This window comes from Ctenopharyngodon idella, chromosome 21, assembly GCF_019924925.1.
Source record: "Ctenopharyngodon idella isolate HZGC_01 chromosome 21, HZGC01, whole genome shotgun sequence".
NCBI lineage: Eukaryota > Metazoa > Chordata > Actinopteri > Cypriniformes > Xenocyprididae > Ctenopharyngodon > Ctenopharyngodon idella.
In genome coordinates, this window is record NC_067240.1 from 16,186,020 (window position 1) to 16,202,702 (window position 16,683).

Below are 16,683 nucleotides of genomic sequence, written 5' to 3' on the forward strand. Positions count from 1 at the left end.
TGACAAATGATGCAGTAAACATTTTAGTGTGAGACCAGGTTATTGTAGCAGTGGTTACAGATGGTAGTAAAGAAAACACAGCACCTTGTCTGAAATGCCTTTTTGCGCTGTATTAGATGTTGAAAATATCTATTAGGGACTTGAAGTGTTTCTAAAAGTTGGCTTTATATAAAAATGCAGCATGCTAATTACAACACTGCCATAAAAAATAAAAATCAAGATGAACATGTCAACCTCAATAATAATAATAAAAAAAATGATGCTGAAAACGGTGATGCATAAGCACTGGAAAAAGACGATCATCTGAATATGTACATAAAAAAAATATGGCAGAATTAGGAATGCATGATAAGCTGATAGTTATTCATGTTATGGGTAATAACCAATATTAAATAAATGGCCGATATTAAAATTCTATACTATTTTGTCTAATAGTATAGAAATAAATCACTAAAAACTAAAATCAGTCTTTTAAATAATACAAGTGAACTTAGGCATCACAACATTATAATGTACACTATGAAATATGTGACCCTGGACCACAAAACCAGTCATAAGGGTAAATTTTTTGAAATTGAGATTTATACATCATCTGAAATCTGAATTTTCCAAAATAAGTTTTCCATTGATGTACAGTTTGTTAGGACAGGAAAATATATGGTTGAGATACAACTATTTAAATATCCGGAATCTGAGGGTGCAAAAAAAAAAAAAAAAAAAATCCTTAGCAATGCATATCCACTCACAAAAATACATTTTGATATATTTAAGCTGGGAAATTTACAAAATAACTTCATGGAACATGATCTTTACTTAATATCCTAATGATTTTTGGCATAAAAGAAAAATCAATAATTTTGACCCATACAAATGTATTGTTGGCTATTGCTACAAATATATCCGTGTCGCTTATGACTGGTTTTGTGGTCCAGGATCACATATGGATATTCATTTTGAGATTAAAGAATACATTTAACAGTAATTAAAAATATTAGTGTTTTTAAAGACTAACTTTAAGTGAGTGTTAGATGACAGCAAACATAATCTAAATATGAAAACAGGAAAGAGCATGCACACTTAAAGGTGCAATGTGTAAAATTTAGGAAGATCTATTGACAGAAATGCAATTTAAAGGAACACTCCACTTTTTTTTTGAAAATAAGCTCATTTTCCAACTCCCCTAGAGTTAAACAGTTGAGTTTTACCGTTTTAGAATCCATTCAGCCGATCTCCAGGTCTGGCGGTCAAGTTTTAAATAGGAAAAATATTGAAACTCTTTGGTCATTTTTGAGCGAGATTCAATGAACTATGCTAAGCTATGCTAAAAGTGGTACCGCCAGACCCGGAGATCGGCTGAATGGATTCGAAAACGGTAAAACTCAACTGTGTAACTCTAGGGGAGTTAGAAAAAAAAAGTGGAGTGTTCCTTTAATATATACATAACTATGTTTTCAGTGGTGTATAAAGACCTTACATAATGAACCGTTATGTATTTATTACCTTAGAATGGGCCATTTCTCTTCACATACACCGCGGGTCCCCCCTCCATGTCAAGTTGTCATTTCGCGCCGGCATGTTTCTAGAGCAGCCCTAAATGGACAATCTGCTCTACAGAGTGTGTTTCGTCATTATGTTCAATGGTGTTTTTAGAGGTAGCTTGCATCGTCACTACATTGAATATGCACGAGGAATAAGTAGTAGTAGTAGTAGTAGTAGTCGTCTGGTTTATTAGAAGCAGAGACCGTTTGTTGTTAGAAGTAAGAAGAAACCTCATTGCTTGACTGGCAACTCTGTCCTAGACGACATCTTTGTTTTTGTGTCAGCCAGACGGCCACCGTAGCTTTTCTAAAGTGCTTTGAATGGGAGGGGTGAGCATGGTGCTGAGCCGTTGGTTGCAATTCGCAACCTCACTGCTAGATGCCGCTAAAATTTACACACTACACCTTTAAATATCGTAAAAATAAAATATTAAAAATAAAAAAATCTCTATCGCCGCTAACCAATATACTATGCATATAATTAATCGGAATTTAATATAAATTTGATTAAAACAAGGGAAAAAAAACAGACATTCTGACAGATTTTATGTCAGCAGAGACTAAGTACAGTTATGATTGCATCTGCCATGTTCTACTACATATGACATGACATAAACAATTTTACACACACATGCACGTGCACACACATATACGCACACAGGAGTTACTTAAAAGGTTTAAAATAACCTAGAGACTGAGTACTGCTGTATCCAGGCAACAGGAGAGCAGTGGGGGCTTCTAGAGGTAGTTGTTGTATTTGTTGTGTGGATGAAACACTCAGTGACCTTGTGCTCCTAGTTCAGCACTGGCAAACATCTGCACGACATGTGAATCAATAATGTGTGTTTCATGATTGAGAATTTATTTTCCCTCAACATTATATTATTAAGAGTGGGGGGGGTGTAGACAAATGTAATATTGTGTAACGTTATGGGGGTTTCAGTTCGAATGAACTGTGCCTGTTGACAGTGTTGTTATTTGCACATGCTTTCTGTGTCGTTTTAGTGCTGATTCACTAAAGGAATTATGCAAATCAGATAACGGCACAAATGCTGCCACAAAATCTGTACATCACTGTGCAGCATCTCTCCACCACTGCAATCCAGACACCTCCGGCTCTTCAAAATGCTTGATTACACCACGCATATGGATATATGGCTGGTTATGATGTTCTTCTCCATCATTTGAAGAGTAAATCCTGCCATATTCAATAGACAATGCACACAGATGCCGGTTTTTAATGAAGTTCTGTGTACCAACTGCTTTCTGTGAGTGGTAATGATGGGAAGTTAATTTCACCATGCAAACAGAGCTGTTGAGATTGCAGTCTTTAAACCGGGAAAAGAATTTGCATTTTCTAGCCATGGGTTCCCATGGGAACTTCATATAGGTTTGTAGATTAGTATTTAACTTTTGTAAAATAAGGTCTCAAGATTATTTGACAAGCCAGTTTCAAACTTGCCAAAGTCACGCCCCCCAGTGGTGAACCATTGAAATTTCAAAACACTTATGACGTAACAAAGCCTCGTTTACTGAAATCACGTGACTTTTGCAGTTTGATACACGCTCCGAACCACTGATTCGAAACAAAAGAATAAATCAAGTCTTTATTTTGTTTTTTTGGCGCACAAAAAGTATTCTCGTCGCTTCATAACATTAAGGTTGAAGAGTGTAGTGAAAATCTAGCCACTTTTCCACCGTCGGGCCGAACGGTTCTTAGATAGTAAGGAACGGTTCCAGTTGTGTTTCCACTTGAGCCTGGTACGGAACAGCAGGATTACAAACTGTTCTCGGCCCGGAATTCTCAGCACGGTTGTCTAACCGCTGAATCGTGCTGGTAGAACCCGTGAAGTGACTTCGCCACTCAGGATTGGTCACTTGTCTGTTGCCTGGCTACCAGTTGCTCTGTAGCTGGCTAAGCGCGCTATTTGAGCGACGTAAACAAATTTATAATAAAATTTAAAGAAATATCTGATCATTCTCCATAACGTGGTCGTTATTTAGGCTACATCTCTTATCATCAGTAAACCGTTGCGTTACCAAGTCAACGACTGACGCTTTTGTATCACATTCCAAAGAGCGGCCATTATCAGCCCCACAGTGGAAAATGAAACCGTAACCGTACCAGCTGGCCTGGATTGGCACGGAATTCCATTCCATGCCAATCGGTTGTGCAATTGGTTGTGCAATGAGATCCGTTCAGCCCAACGGTGGAAAAGGAATTTTTGGTATAATTTTTTTTTTGGACTAAAATTACATGCTATTGTAGAACATAATATTTTTATCAAAAGATAAAAACTATATCTAAATCAAAAAAGAAACTGCCACAAACAGCAACTAAAACTTCCACAGATCACTACAACAACCACAAAGATGTAAGTTTACATGCTTGACGGATTGGACAACTGCTGTAGTCCTAATATAGAGGCTTCAGAATTCACATTTGAGGTCAGACTGTGTGTAATTTATGCCGTAGAACAAAACATTAAAGTCTCTTCAAGTAACGTGAACCACAGACCTTATTTTACTCACAAATCGAAGACTGTTATTCTAAAACCCCTTAAGGAAATTCCCAAGGGAAGCCATGGTGAATTAGTCTTCCGGGTTGGTCTACAAATTGATTTCATGACTGAACAGTTCTATGGCACTGAGTTTTGTGAATAGGGCACAATCAATAATGAGCCTAATTTACATAGAAATGAGGCATGTTTGTCTAGAAAATAATGACAATGACTTTATTTAAATATGGCGCACCTGGTTAAAATGGATTGTGGGTGGTTAATGGATAAGATGCAGGTTTTTGTGCAGAAATACCGTGCACGACATTGGCACAAATGTTAAATGAATTGGCTCTCTTGCTATGGTCTGATGCTCTCATTTGCCTTGGTCGTGAGGATCCGTAAATGATTGCAGTAATGGTTTAGAGTTATTCTCTAATGACAACATGGCAATTTGATAATGACTGGATATGGCAAATATGATGGAGTACCACACACATGTCTCCACTCACAGGAGAAATATGGTGCAGCCAGTGCTCGTCCATACTCAAATCATAATAGAAGATTTTTCAGTGAACTTCAAACAGATTATAAGAACAATCCTGCAGGAATCAGGAAGCCATAAGTAAAATTACTACACCCGAGGCACTGGAAATGTCAAAGTATAACCCTATTACAAGCCAAGCAGAGCACCTCAACAGGATTACACCAAATCATCACGTTTTTCAAACTTTCCCAGCAATATCCTCTAAAGCTCCTAAATCACAAATCACTAAATCATCTGCAGTTCATCTTTGTGACATCCTGAGCAACCTTACAGAGTATTACAACATTTTATCACGACTGCAACTGCAGTGGCAATGCAGATACAGAAAAATAATGAATAAAATATTTACCTCACCCTGAAAAAGTTGTGGTAGCACTACTCATAAATTCAGTTTCCATTACTGCACTTTTGAAACGGCACGTTAGCAAGATAAAAAGCCAACCTGAGTCCGAGCTGTACATGTAGACGAACTTAGTCCACTTGTAGTGCTCGACAAGGGCGATCAGAGCATCCTGGAGCTCAGGTCTCAGCTGGATCACAAACTGGTTGTTGGTATCGATGGGGAAGCTGGGTGTGACGAAGCAGACGTGCAAAGCTCCGCAGAACGACATGAGCATGTTCATGGTCTTCCTGTCATACAGGCCGATTATGGCGTAGACTCCTTTGGAGAACTGGGAACAAACTGGAAAGAACACAGGAGAAGAAATGTTAGACTAATGTAATGGACATTAGATTTGCATTATAAAATACAATTTGAAGAACATGAAACTAAGTAGTACATAAATAAATATAAAAATATATATATATTTTTTCGTAATATCATTTGACAGGGGTTTTCAGATTTTAGGACTGAATGTGGTAATTTAAGATATTTAATTTTAAACAATTAACACTGCTTTGAAACAATATCTGTTGTGATAAGCAATATGCAAAGTGGGTGAAAAAAAAAAAACAAAGAAAAAAGATACAAGTAAATATTTTCCAGATCATATTTTAATAACTTGCTCTGGCTTTACAGTGGCAACATACAAAGACAATTATTTAATTTAAAAAATAAATAGAATATATAATATTTTTTATTTTATATGTAAATAATAGGGACAGTTCACCCAAAAAATAAAATTGTCATCATTTACTTACCCTCAAGTTGTTCCAAACCTGAATGAGTTTTTTTCTTCTGTTGAAAATATATATTTTAAAGAATGTTGGTAACCAGACAGTTGACGGTAGCCATTGACTTCCATAGTATGTATTTCCTACTTTGGAAGTCAATAGCTACCATCAACTGTCTGGTAAATGATAAAGGTGAGTAAGCTAAATGATGACAGAATTTACATTTTTGGGATATAAACTATCCCTTTATCCCTTTAAAGATGTTTGGATATTTTTTGCTACAAACAAAACAAAAAACACTGAATATGAAAATTGCTGCTGATGCAACTGCATACATATATAAAACTGGATAAAAAGATCAGCTCATCAATATAATACAACATGTGAAACATTCATTAGCACTATATACAGTACTATATTTCTTCAATCAATACCCAGGGTTGACATAAGAAAGCTAGTGCTGGGTAGTCAATATGTTATCTAAAATTCTGTCATTATCACCCCCAAAGCACTTCTCCTGAAAAAACAAGACCTCAATATGTCTTGCCCTGTATTCTTCTTTGTAATTACAGTGACAGTGAAACCTCCACCCACCAATCATCTCTGCTCCAGCCCCCTCACAGCCGGCTAAACCCCATGTGCTTAAGAAGCACATGGCAATTGCTTTTTATTGCAGTACTCCTGAAGGGGGCCTGTTTCATGTACTTGTGAGCTCTTTGTTGAAGACAGTGTCAAATCTGGGTCTTCTCAAACAGAAAAGCTCCAGAACACCCTGGAAACATTGAGCATATTGAGTTTCCTACGTCTTCATCTCAACACCAAAATGTATCCTACTTTATTCCCTTTTTTTTTTTTTTATTCTGTAATTATATAAATGTCCCTCTGGGACATTTCACTGCTCCACTGTCTTTTTTTAAACCCTTGTACATTGCATTCATTAATAATAATGCAGGCGTTTTTAGATATAATTATGGTGCATTTGTAATAAAACACTATAGGAGAGTCTTGCTTACCATAAATTTCAATCTCAGCAGCTAAAATTCAAAAGTGTTTCCAAGCTAAGACCTAAGACCTTCCATTGGCTCCAGCTAACGTATAATTCCAGGGAAGATACGTGCCATTTGCATTCAGATATGTTGGTTCCCTGGGGCTTTGAGGGATGTGCCACAGTTGTGACATTCTTCAGCTCCAAATCTTCCCCTTAGGCAAGCAAACTTTCAAATCAGCCTCAGAAAACAACTCAGATAGCTTTCTCTGCTATGCATCTACAACAGTCTGCACTATTTAAGCTTCATTCCTCCATAATAATGACCCTGATTCTCCCCTCCACAGCACTGATAGTGAGGATTGACAAATGTACTGTCATTTGGAGATATGCATCTTTTAAAACGGGCGATAGACAGTCAATGCGAGGCTGCACAATGCATTTATCTCAATCATTTGGAAAGATAACGCAAGATTTCTGTGTGCACATCATCTTTATCAGCATTCTTCATGCCTACCGCAGACAAAAAGGAGGGGGAATCGAAAAGAACAACTAATTTTTTTGTAGTGCTGCTTGGAAGGAGTATCAGGGTTTGAATCTCTGTGTCTGGGTACAGAGCATGTGTATGAATGTATAGTCGGGTTGGGGAGGAGAAAACAAGTTTTCTGCCTGCGGTGATCTCCACGATGCTGAAAGATGTTTGTGACAGGTGGGTCCAGTGTGAGTGATCTCGTCTGATCTTCAGTCACTGCAGTGAAGATGAGAGGAGCTCTGCTGCATCAATCTGTTCCAGCAGCCTCTGTTCTCCTTGCCTTAGGTTATTGAGCAGCTGAGGTAAAAAGGGTGTTTGAACTCATGTGCAGTCCTAAGGGAGCTGTGACATGGCTGATAAACCAAAATGGTGACAGGAGCCATTTGGGCCAACCATGGTTAATCAGAGATGCAGATTTGTTCTGATGTTATTTTGACTGAAATGAGTCATAGCTGAGTAAAGGGATAGTTTACCCAAAAAATAACATTTTGTCATCAGTTACCCTGATGTCATTCTGATCCTTTCTTTATATGGCGTAAAATCCAAAAAGGAGATTTTAGGCAGAATGCCCAAGCTTCACCACCTGTTTTTCTTAGAACAAAAGTGGATGGTGATTTTTACTGACAAGCACCCAAAAGGACAAAAATAAAGCACCATATATGTGGTCCATATGACTCATGCACTATATTCCAAGTCTTCATAAGACATACTGTGCTATACACTCAAAAAAGTAACAGGCAATTGCTACCTATTTCTACCTGATCTGACCCTTAAAAATGTAGTCAGCTTGGTTCAGTGATATTAAATCATATTTTTGACTTGAAAAAAAAGTTAATTTAGATGTTTTTACCTGACAAAACATTTTTACATATTAGGTTTGTGTAACACCAAAATTTAAGCTGTTATTAGACAAAAAAATGGCATCTTTGGATGTGATATGTCAGTTTTCTCAGAAAAGATTATCAGAAATTCAACAACTTTGGTCTGTTTCTCACACAAAATTATCTTCAGAAGACTTGGAATATTAAAAATAAATTAAAAGTTTGGGGTAATCTGTTTTTGAAAGATGCCTCTTGTGTTAATTGAACAAAAATACAGTAAAACAGTACGATTGTGAAATATTATTACAATTTAAAATGACTGGTTTTATTTTGATATACTATAAAATGTAATTTAGTCCTGTGATGGCAAAGCTGAATTTCCAGCATCATTACTTCAGTCTTTAGTGTCAAATGATCCTTCAGAAATCATTCTAATATGTTGATTTGATGCTTAAGAAACATTACTTATTATTATCAATGTTGAAAACAGTTTTTGCTGCTTAATATTTTTTGTGGAAAACATTTTTTCAGGATTATTTGACGACTACAAATCTTTTGTTAAGTTATAAATCTTTGCTGTCTCTTTTGATCATTTGGATCTTTGCTGAATAAAAGTATTAATTTCTTTGAAAAAAAAAAAAATTAATGAGACCAAACTTCTGAATGGTAGTTTGTGGACTACATTTATTGTGCTGTTTTTGTCCCTGGCAATATTAAGGGCCACGTACACACTGCAGCTAAATTTCGTTGTCAGTTCACGTTTTAGTTTTTAATCCTGTTCTGTACACACAGAGAGCAGTCATTTACGGGAGTGACAACCACAATCTACAACCGAAAAATGATAGTGACAACCGCAGTATATTGAACCGAACTGAACAACTAGTTGTTAATGACGTATTTAAACTCGCATCAGGGACGTGTCTCTCTTCTGTATACGCAGTGCAAGAAAACCACAGGGAAAGAGGTACGAGCCTGGACTCATCTGTGTTGCCAGATCTTGCTAGAAAAACAGTGAACAAGAACAAGCCGATAATAAACCGAAATAAATCCAAATTCTTTACACTAAAAACAAGACCAAAATATTGTGAGTCGCGACCCATACCTGCACTTTAATAACTCCGTAAACTTGATTGCTTGACCCAAAAACACTTAAAGGTGTGGTAGATTATGATTTCACATTTTAAACTTTAGTTAGTGTGAAATGTTGCTGTTAGAGCATAAACAACGTCTGCAAAGTTACGACGCTCAATGAAGTTCAATGCAAGGGGATATATGTTCTTTTAAAGAATTCTTTGTTTAAGGACTACAACAAAATGGCTGGTAAGGACAACAACTAGCTTCTTTCCAGGCTGGTGACATCATTAACCCTAAAATTTACATAAACTCTGCCCCCGAGAACACACAACAAAGGGGGAAAGGCCATGTTGGGCTGCTTTAGAGAAAAGGAGGAAGAGCTGTTGTAGTTGTTGCTGTCAGCTTTGTTGTCGTTGAGCAACTGAAGTGCGAGCTGTTAAAGCTCTGCCCTCTTCTGGAAGTGGCCATGAGCAGCAACTCATTTGCATTTAAAGGGACACACACAAAAATGGCGTGTTTTTGCTCACACCCAAATAGGGGCAAATTTGACAAGCTATAATAAATTATCTGTTTTGAGCTGAAACTATACAGATACATTCTGGGGACACCAGAGACTACTATTACATCTTGTAAAAGGGGTATTATAGGTCCCCTTTAAGAATATGGCAACACTTCAACTCTTCACTTCATGCTGCAAGCAGCCCTACAAACATAAAATAGTTAGCCGTAGTTTTGTTAAAAATACAGAACTTAACAAGTTTTTGGTCGCTATAATATTACTTTTGTCAAAACTAGCAAACCAAACACATGAGACGTCAGAACGTTGCTATGGTTATAGCGTTGTCAATCATCGCACTTTCAGGAGTGAGTCATGTTCCATACAGACACATAACGATAATTTAAGGTACTCACTTCTGACAGTGTGTGTGTAGGCAATAACTACCCACTTTTGTCGCATAGAAATCAGAAGCTTGTTCAAGATTTCCTTGCATGTTTCACAAAGAACATAATGCAAGATTGAAATGACATGGGAGTGAGTTAATGCCAAAAAAATATTTTTAGGTGAATTGCTCCTTACAACAGAATGAAAAGGTGGAAGCTTATCCTGAATCCTGTAACATTAGGGCCCAGCGTTTCACTCTGAGAGAAAATACCTAGATCATTTCAGAGATTACAGCCAAGCGGCCTCTTTTTGTCACCTAACAGAATCAGATTTTGTCCCTGGTGTCCTCTAAGCGGCTTGTAGCCTCAGTCTTTGCAAGATGATATATCTGATAAGGTACATTTTTATCACTGTATCATTCCAGCCCAGTGAAGGTCGGGGAGCATGTAGCCCTACAGGCACATATCCTGAAATCACCATTGCTAACCTCAGTGCCATTTCCTCTGAACTACATCCAGTTCCTAACGGCTAATGAAGCTAATGACATACCCGTCATCTATAATCAACAATCAAGCATCCACAGCTTACTGGTATCAAAAAGCCATTCATATTTCACATTGCTTCATTATAGGTTGGAAGTCCTTGCTAATGGCTATGCAGCTGATGCTAACGTGGCTGCATGAGGTATCCTTGGCAGTCTTCTGCGGATATTCAAGTAGGCTATCACATCAAGGCACTCATTGTCTTTAAAGTCTTCCATCACTTGTATATAAAGCTTCAGATTAACACAGGTAAAAGCTCTTCAGCGGTCTATGTGAGTTCCACAGGGAAGACACACAAAACAGTGTTTGTTCCTGAACTCGCTCTGACGTGAGCTTCAATGGGTCTCTTTGGAGCCCGCCTGATTGACATGCTGTGGACATTTGGCCCGACTGCATGTCAATGTGATGAAAGGACTGATACGTGCTGAAAGGAGGACCACGGGGCCGAATGGGACTAATGCCAAGAACTGACTGTCATAAAGGCTTGTGATATGGCAAAAGCAGAAACGGGTTCTTAAAATAATTCATGTATGGAAGAAAAAGGAATCTGTCCTATTCACAATAGACAAAAGCCTGTTTGCCAGATTTAAAATGATGTGATGAGGGGTTTTATTCAGCTAGAAAGGCAAGAGGAGAAACACTCATCACCATCATGACAGGCGTTGACTGGTTATTTCAACTGTCATGGAGAGGTCGACGCACTGTATGTAGCTCACTATTCATCAGCGCAACTGACAACTCAACTTCAACATTAAATCAAAGGTGCATGCAATTCTTGAACATGAATATCGTGTAGCAATTTTCATGTGGTCCGATATTCCGTGGGCCCAGCCAATTCTGATAAACTGTTTACTGTGAAAAAAATGTGACACATTTCAAATGAAAGCTGAAATATAGCATTCAAACAACACCAATTGAAGACCATATTAAAGGGATGGTTCACCTGAAAATAAAATTTCTGTCATTATTTACTCAAAAATCACCCTCAAACCTGTTTGACTTTCTTCTGCTAAACACAAAAGAAGTTATTTTGAGGAATGTTTCGCCTGTTTTTGTCTTTACAGTAAAAAACAGTGGGATCCAAACAACATTGACCATTGATTTTCACTGTATGGACAAATAAAACGCATCTAGACAGGTTTAAAGTGGACCTATTATCCCCCTTTTCACAAGATGTAATATAAGTCTCTGGTGTCCCCAAAATGTGTCTGTGAAGTTTCAGCTCAAAATACCAGACAGATCATTTATTATAGCTTGTCAAATTTGCCCCTATTTGGGTGTGAGCAAAAACACGCCGTTTTTGTGTGTGTCCCTTTAAATGCAAATGAGCTGCTGCTCTGGGCCTGCTTTCCAGAAGAGGGCAGAGCTTTAACAGCTCGCGCTTCGGTTGCTCAACAACAACAAAGATGGAGAATCTCACGCAGCCAAAATAACAATTGTCAGTAACGGTGTTCAGCCTTACATTGTTCAAACCAGAGTCGGATACTGATGGAGAGACTCAGGAAGAAGTTACAACTTTAGAATGCATCTGGACGTTTATGAAAAATTAGTGGATACATTTATGTAGTTGCTGTGGAGTTGATTCAACTCAACTCATCGACTAGCATGTGCCGTCATGTTAATTTTTTGTGCAAAACCCGTATGGACACCCACTATACGTAGCGTACTTGTTTGCCAAAAAGAGCCATACACGCCAGGCTAACATTTATGATCGCTATCAAATGCTGTGAATGGTCTAATATTTTTTCCAAAATATCGCTCAGACAGAAACGCTCCTTTTTTAGCAATCGAGCTTACCAGGATCAACTTGCAGGCTATCCAAGCTAACCAGACTCAGTTAGCATACTTTGCTCGAACTTTTGCCATGGCGTTAGAACTGGTACACCGTTTTTGCATGTGAAAACAAAATGACGACACCGTGGGTGGAAATGTGCAGATTAAGGGGCGGTAATATTATAATAAGATCCCCTATGTCACAAGGGGAGCAAAATCTGAGCGGCTCATTTTTTCACATGCTTGCAGAGAAAGGCTTGCCAAAACAAAATTACTGGGTTATCCTTTTTTACGTTTTCTAGGTTGGTAGATGCACCGGGGAACCGATTATAGCACGTAAACACGGAAAAAGTCAGATTTTCATGATATGTCCCCTTTAAAACAACATGACAGTCAGCGACAGTGAGTAAATGATGACAGGAGGTTCACATTTCCCTATATAAACACACTACATCATGGGACCTCTATAACTGAGCTTTAATTTAATGTGGGGGTTTGATCCCATCAGCACTTCACTATTCAACTTCCCATCAGAACAGTATTCTATGATGTCCACTGCAATCTAATCTTAACACTCCCATCCTCTTGATTTTACATTGTACAGTGTCTTGCCATGCATGTCGGTTAAAGCCCACTGTTATTAGAGCTAAATAAACTCCTTCATGTGGTAATTTGGGGAACAATTTTCTATCCCCAGAAAAACACCTGTCCTACTCCAGCTAAATATTGTCAATTCCCTCCCACAAAAGTGGATTTCTCACTATAACTCCCTTTGTGGCTCTGCTCCCACATGCATACATCAAAACCCCTGAAAATAATCACTTTGGCTATGATGCAATGAATAATAGATTAAATGAATCTATTTGAGCTGTGCTAAACGGTTACTGTAGCTCTTCAGAGTCGAGGCATCTTCGGCAACTGATTCAGGCGTATATCTAAGAAAATAAGAGTCTGTACTGCTCTGTGTGCCATTTCTGCCATGCATGTCTTCTTTTTTAGTATGATAAATATGATAACAGATAATGATTTACAGTAATGGGAACATGTCTAAAAGTCTTATTTAAAAAAATATAAAGCTCTTACATATGTTATACAAAGAAATACAAATTTCATGGGTAAAAGATGACATGCTGTATTTTTTCTTTGCTCTTTTCAGATTATCTGACAGTATAAAAATTGAAATGCAGTCTTACACAGATGAAGTGAATATTAAACATCCATCTCAGCTGATCTGATTTGCAGCAGAAATGCATGTGACAACTTGTAGTATAGATGCTAATCTGTACTGATGTTAACCCAGACAACAGCGAAGGACCACACACTCACCTGTCAATCAACCATTGCATTAAAACAGTAGTTTTCAATCTCAGCTGACCACTTGTGACTGGATCGCTTAAGACAAAAGTTAATACCAAGAGTAAACAAAACTTAACTCCATTGTGGAGATGAGCACATTAAACACACTAAACATGCTGTTTTTGAAGCATTTTAATATCTTTAATGGCTGTTTATGTTAACTTAAACAGCATTGACTAATATCTTGATTTATCAATACTGACCAAATGGGCTTGAAATTATAAATGTACATGTCTGCATTACTGTATTGCTATTATTTCAGGTTGGTAATTTTTAACCAAAATTTACTCAATTCTTCACATTCCCCCAGAACATATCAATCAAGTAACAAAAACACTGATTTTCTTTTGTTCTGTTTCTTGAAGACCCATTCATTGTTCTCTAGTACTGTTTTTTGTTCTTGTGGCAAAAGAGGAAAATTATCAAATTATAATCAAACTGAATTTTGTTGCACTTTCTGGCTCACAAAGCGCTCTTGGGTTTAGTTCTGGGAAGGTATGCAGCGATTAGAGGATAAGGCAGCAGCCATGCACAATCGCCCAGATGAGCAAACTCTCTGCAGATGTAATTAGCTCCTTATAATTCACACTTCCCTGTGACAAGAACATACGTACTCAGCCATTACGTTAAATTTTCCTTTGATAGCCTCCCTCTAACAAGACCCTCTCCAATGCCACCCTATAAAAATGCCCTAAGGAATCCCCTAAAATGGAAAACATCGCTCCAGCCCCAGTTTCTGTGCTCAGCCTCTAAGTAAACAGCATACTCTGCTTTGAGGCGCTGAGAGTCACTTAAAAGGCACCAGTGATGTGTTCATGAGAGAGGTTTATAACACGTACTCATCTGGGAGATACTATAGCCTATATGACTCTTCTGAACTTGTCAGGGTGATCAGTCTACTCTGCTAGTGTTGAAGTATCTCAAACATCTGAAATATTTTCTCTCTCTTTATCAGAAGCTGTCTGCATGCTAAGCATTATGCACTGTTGTACTACGCTGGCAGGGTTGAACACAAACATGGAAAGGTTGCCTGTGTCAATCTCAGACATCAAAGGGCAACATTTATGATTGACAGTCAGCTGAGGCAGGAATGAGGATGTTTTCTCTGTTTGGCTTGTCTAAAAATGTTCATATTAGCAATGTACAGGATATGTTTCATATTCCAATTCATGACAGATAATATGTTGTCTAATCTGCAGATAAACCATGTTAAAGGTATCAACTGTGGTGCCAGAAATTTGCTGTAAAAAATGTAGTGATGATGCTTCAGGCAACATAAAATGCATATCCTGATAACAAAAATAAGTGGAAACATAACTATTAAAACAGGGACTTCTGGGAGTGCCTTCTAATAAGTTACAAAGCCTAATAAATAAAGATAAATGCACAATAAATAAAATAATCTATACAAAAGTACATGCACTGTCCTGTTAAATCTAATATAATTTTTTCAATGTATTTGGTAAGGTAACTGCATTTTTACATTTTTCATTAAAATTACAAAAAAGAATTAAGAATGCATAATAAATGCATCTATTTTGTGAACACATAAAGAGCACATAATAAACACAAAGTAGTGAAATTATACAAACTACTGTAGCAAAAGAAGCATCTGGAAATGTGAAAACACCATGTGTTTCAAATTGTGTCAAATTCAACCTCAGGTGTTCTAGGACATTTTGCCAGCTTTGCAGTTCCACCTGACGTTATTCTTGACAGTAATCCAGCTGGGTTTTAAGACTGCATAAGAAAAAACACGTTTACAACACCAAATGTCTGAGGTTCTCCTACTTGGCTAAGCCTACAATATTTCACTGGCACAAATAATCTGTGCAGAGTCGAAAATTCAGCAAAGCAACAAGGTTGATGGAAACAGGTCGCGTGCGCACTGCAGAGGTTTGGCTTTGGGAAGAGTACCAGACCTATGAGATATACATTAATATAGAACTTACAGGCGTATGTCATGGCAAAGCTGCTCCCCGTGTCCACCATGTCCACTTGTGGTACCAGTTTAGGAACATCATTGTGTTGAGAGAGCGCGAAACGGAACACGTCGTATTCATGGGAGTCGGTTGGAAACAAACCTCCTGTCGAGATTACAAAAAAAGTAATTCAGGGAAAATAACAACAGAATGGGAATATTAAAACCCAAATGGCTAACTGTACCTCACACTGTGCGACGGAAACTTTAAATCACTGTCAGGACACGGATATGAACAATAGCCGCCGAGTACTCACCTATGTTGATGTTACTTGGGAAACTTGAACATGAACACAACCCAAGCAAACCGGTTAAGAGAAAGACGAAGCTTTGCCGCATATTTCCGTTTGCATTTGAGAAACTGACAAAAAGCCAAATGCCAAACATGTATGTATATCCCAAAGTCTTTGCCTCTTCACTCACACTGAGCCCATAGCGGTAACACAGAGCCAGCAGAGCGTAGTGAATCCCAGTCAGTCCTTTTGGCAATAGCGGTGGTCACTGAATAAGCGTGTCTCTGACAGCCCTACTTACAAATGAACACTCTCTGTAGTCTCAGCAGAAGAAGGAAAACGAGGTCTTGATCGCTTTCTTAACATCACCGCGCGCTCCCGGTAGGTCGTTACTCTACTCACAGTAGAAGAGCAAATGACTGGGTAAACTTGAAGCCGTGCGCAGACTGTACCATTTTATAGAAACACGGTTTTCTCCATTTGGCAAATGTGTAGCTATGTAAGATTATTATACTTAAAACTAGAAAAAAATATTTATTTTGGGAGTATTAAAAGGGAGCATATGACATATGTTGACATATGAGGGTCTAAAGGAGATCTCTCAATTTTATCAAATACCCTCCACATTTTTTTATGCAGCTATTTCTAATATTAAGACTGAAATCTCATTAACTCTTTGTCGCAATTACATTTCAATATCGCATTTCAAATCAGGAATAAAATCGGACTAAATTTGAAATAATATTATGCATCTTAAGCTCAAATCACCCTGAATTTTAAATTTAGTTCAACTAGTGAACATGTGCA

At 37.8% G+C, this 16,683-nt stretch overlaps 1 protein-coding gene across 5 annotated transcripts in view; it reads right to left on the bottom strand.

The window, feature by feature from the left end:
- gria1b (glutamate receptor, ionotropic, AMPA 1b) overlaps positions 1 to 16,310 on the bottom strand; it is a 58,460-nt gene extending 42,150 nt beyond the window's left edge. For 3 of the 5 annotated variants that reach the window (XR_007927228.1, XM_051877978.1, XM_051877977.1), the window contains exons 1-3: positions 15,901 to 16,310; positions 15,615 to 15,749; positions 5,026 to 5,265 (exon numbers count right to left, since the gene is read on the bottom strand). Coding sequence is in view for 4 of the 5 variants with exons in the window: in XM_051877978.1 (XP_051733938.1) it covers positions 5,026 to 5,265; positions 15,615 to 15,749; positions 15,901 to 16,030 (505 nt within the window). In the remaining variant the exon portion in view is untranslated. The remainder of the gene's footprint in view (positions 1 to 5,025; positions 5,266 to 15,614; positions 15,750 to 15,900) is intronic. The other 2 variants (XM_051877980.1, XM_051877979.1) reach the window with 1 other exon arrangement.
- Between the last annotated feature and the right edge of the window lie 373 nt (positions 16,311 to 16,683).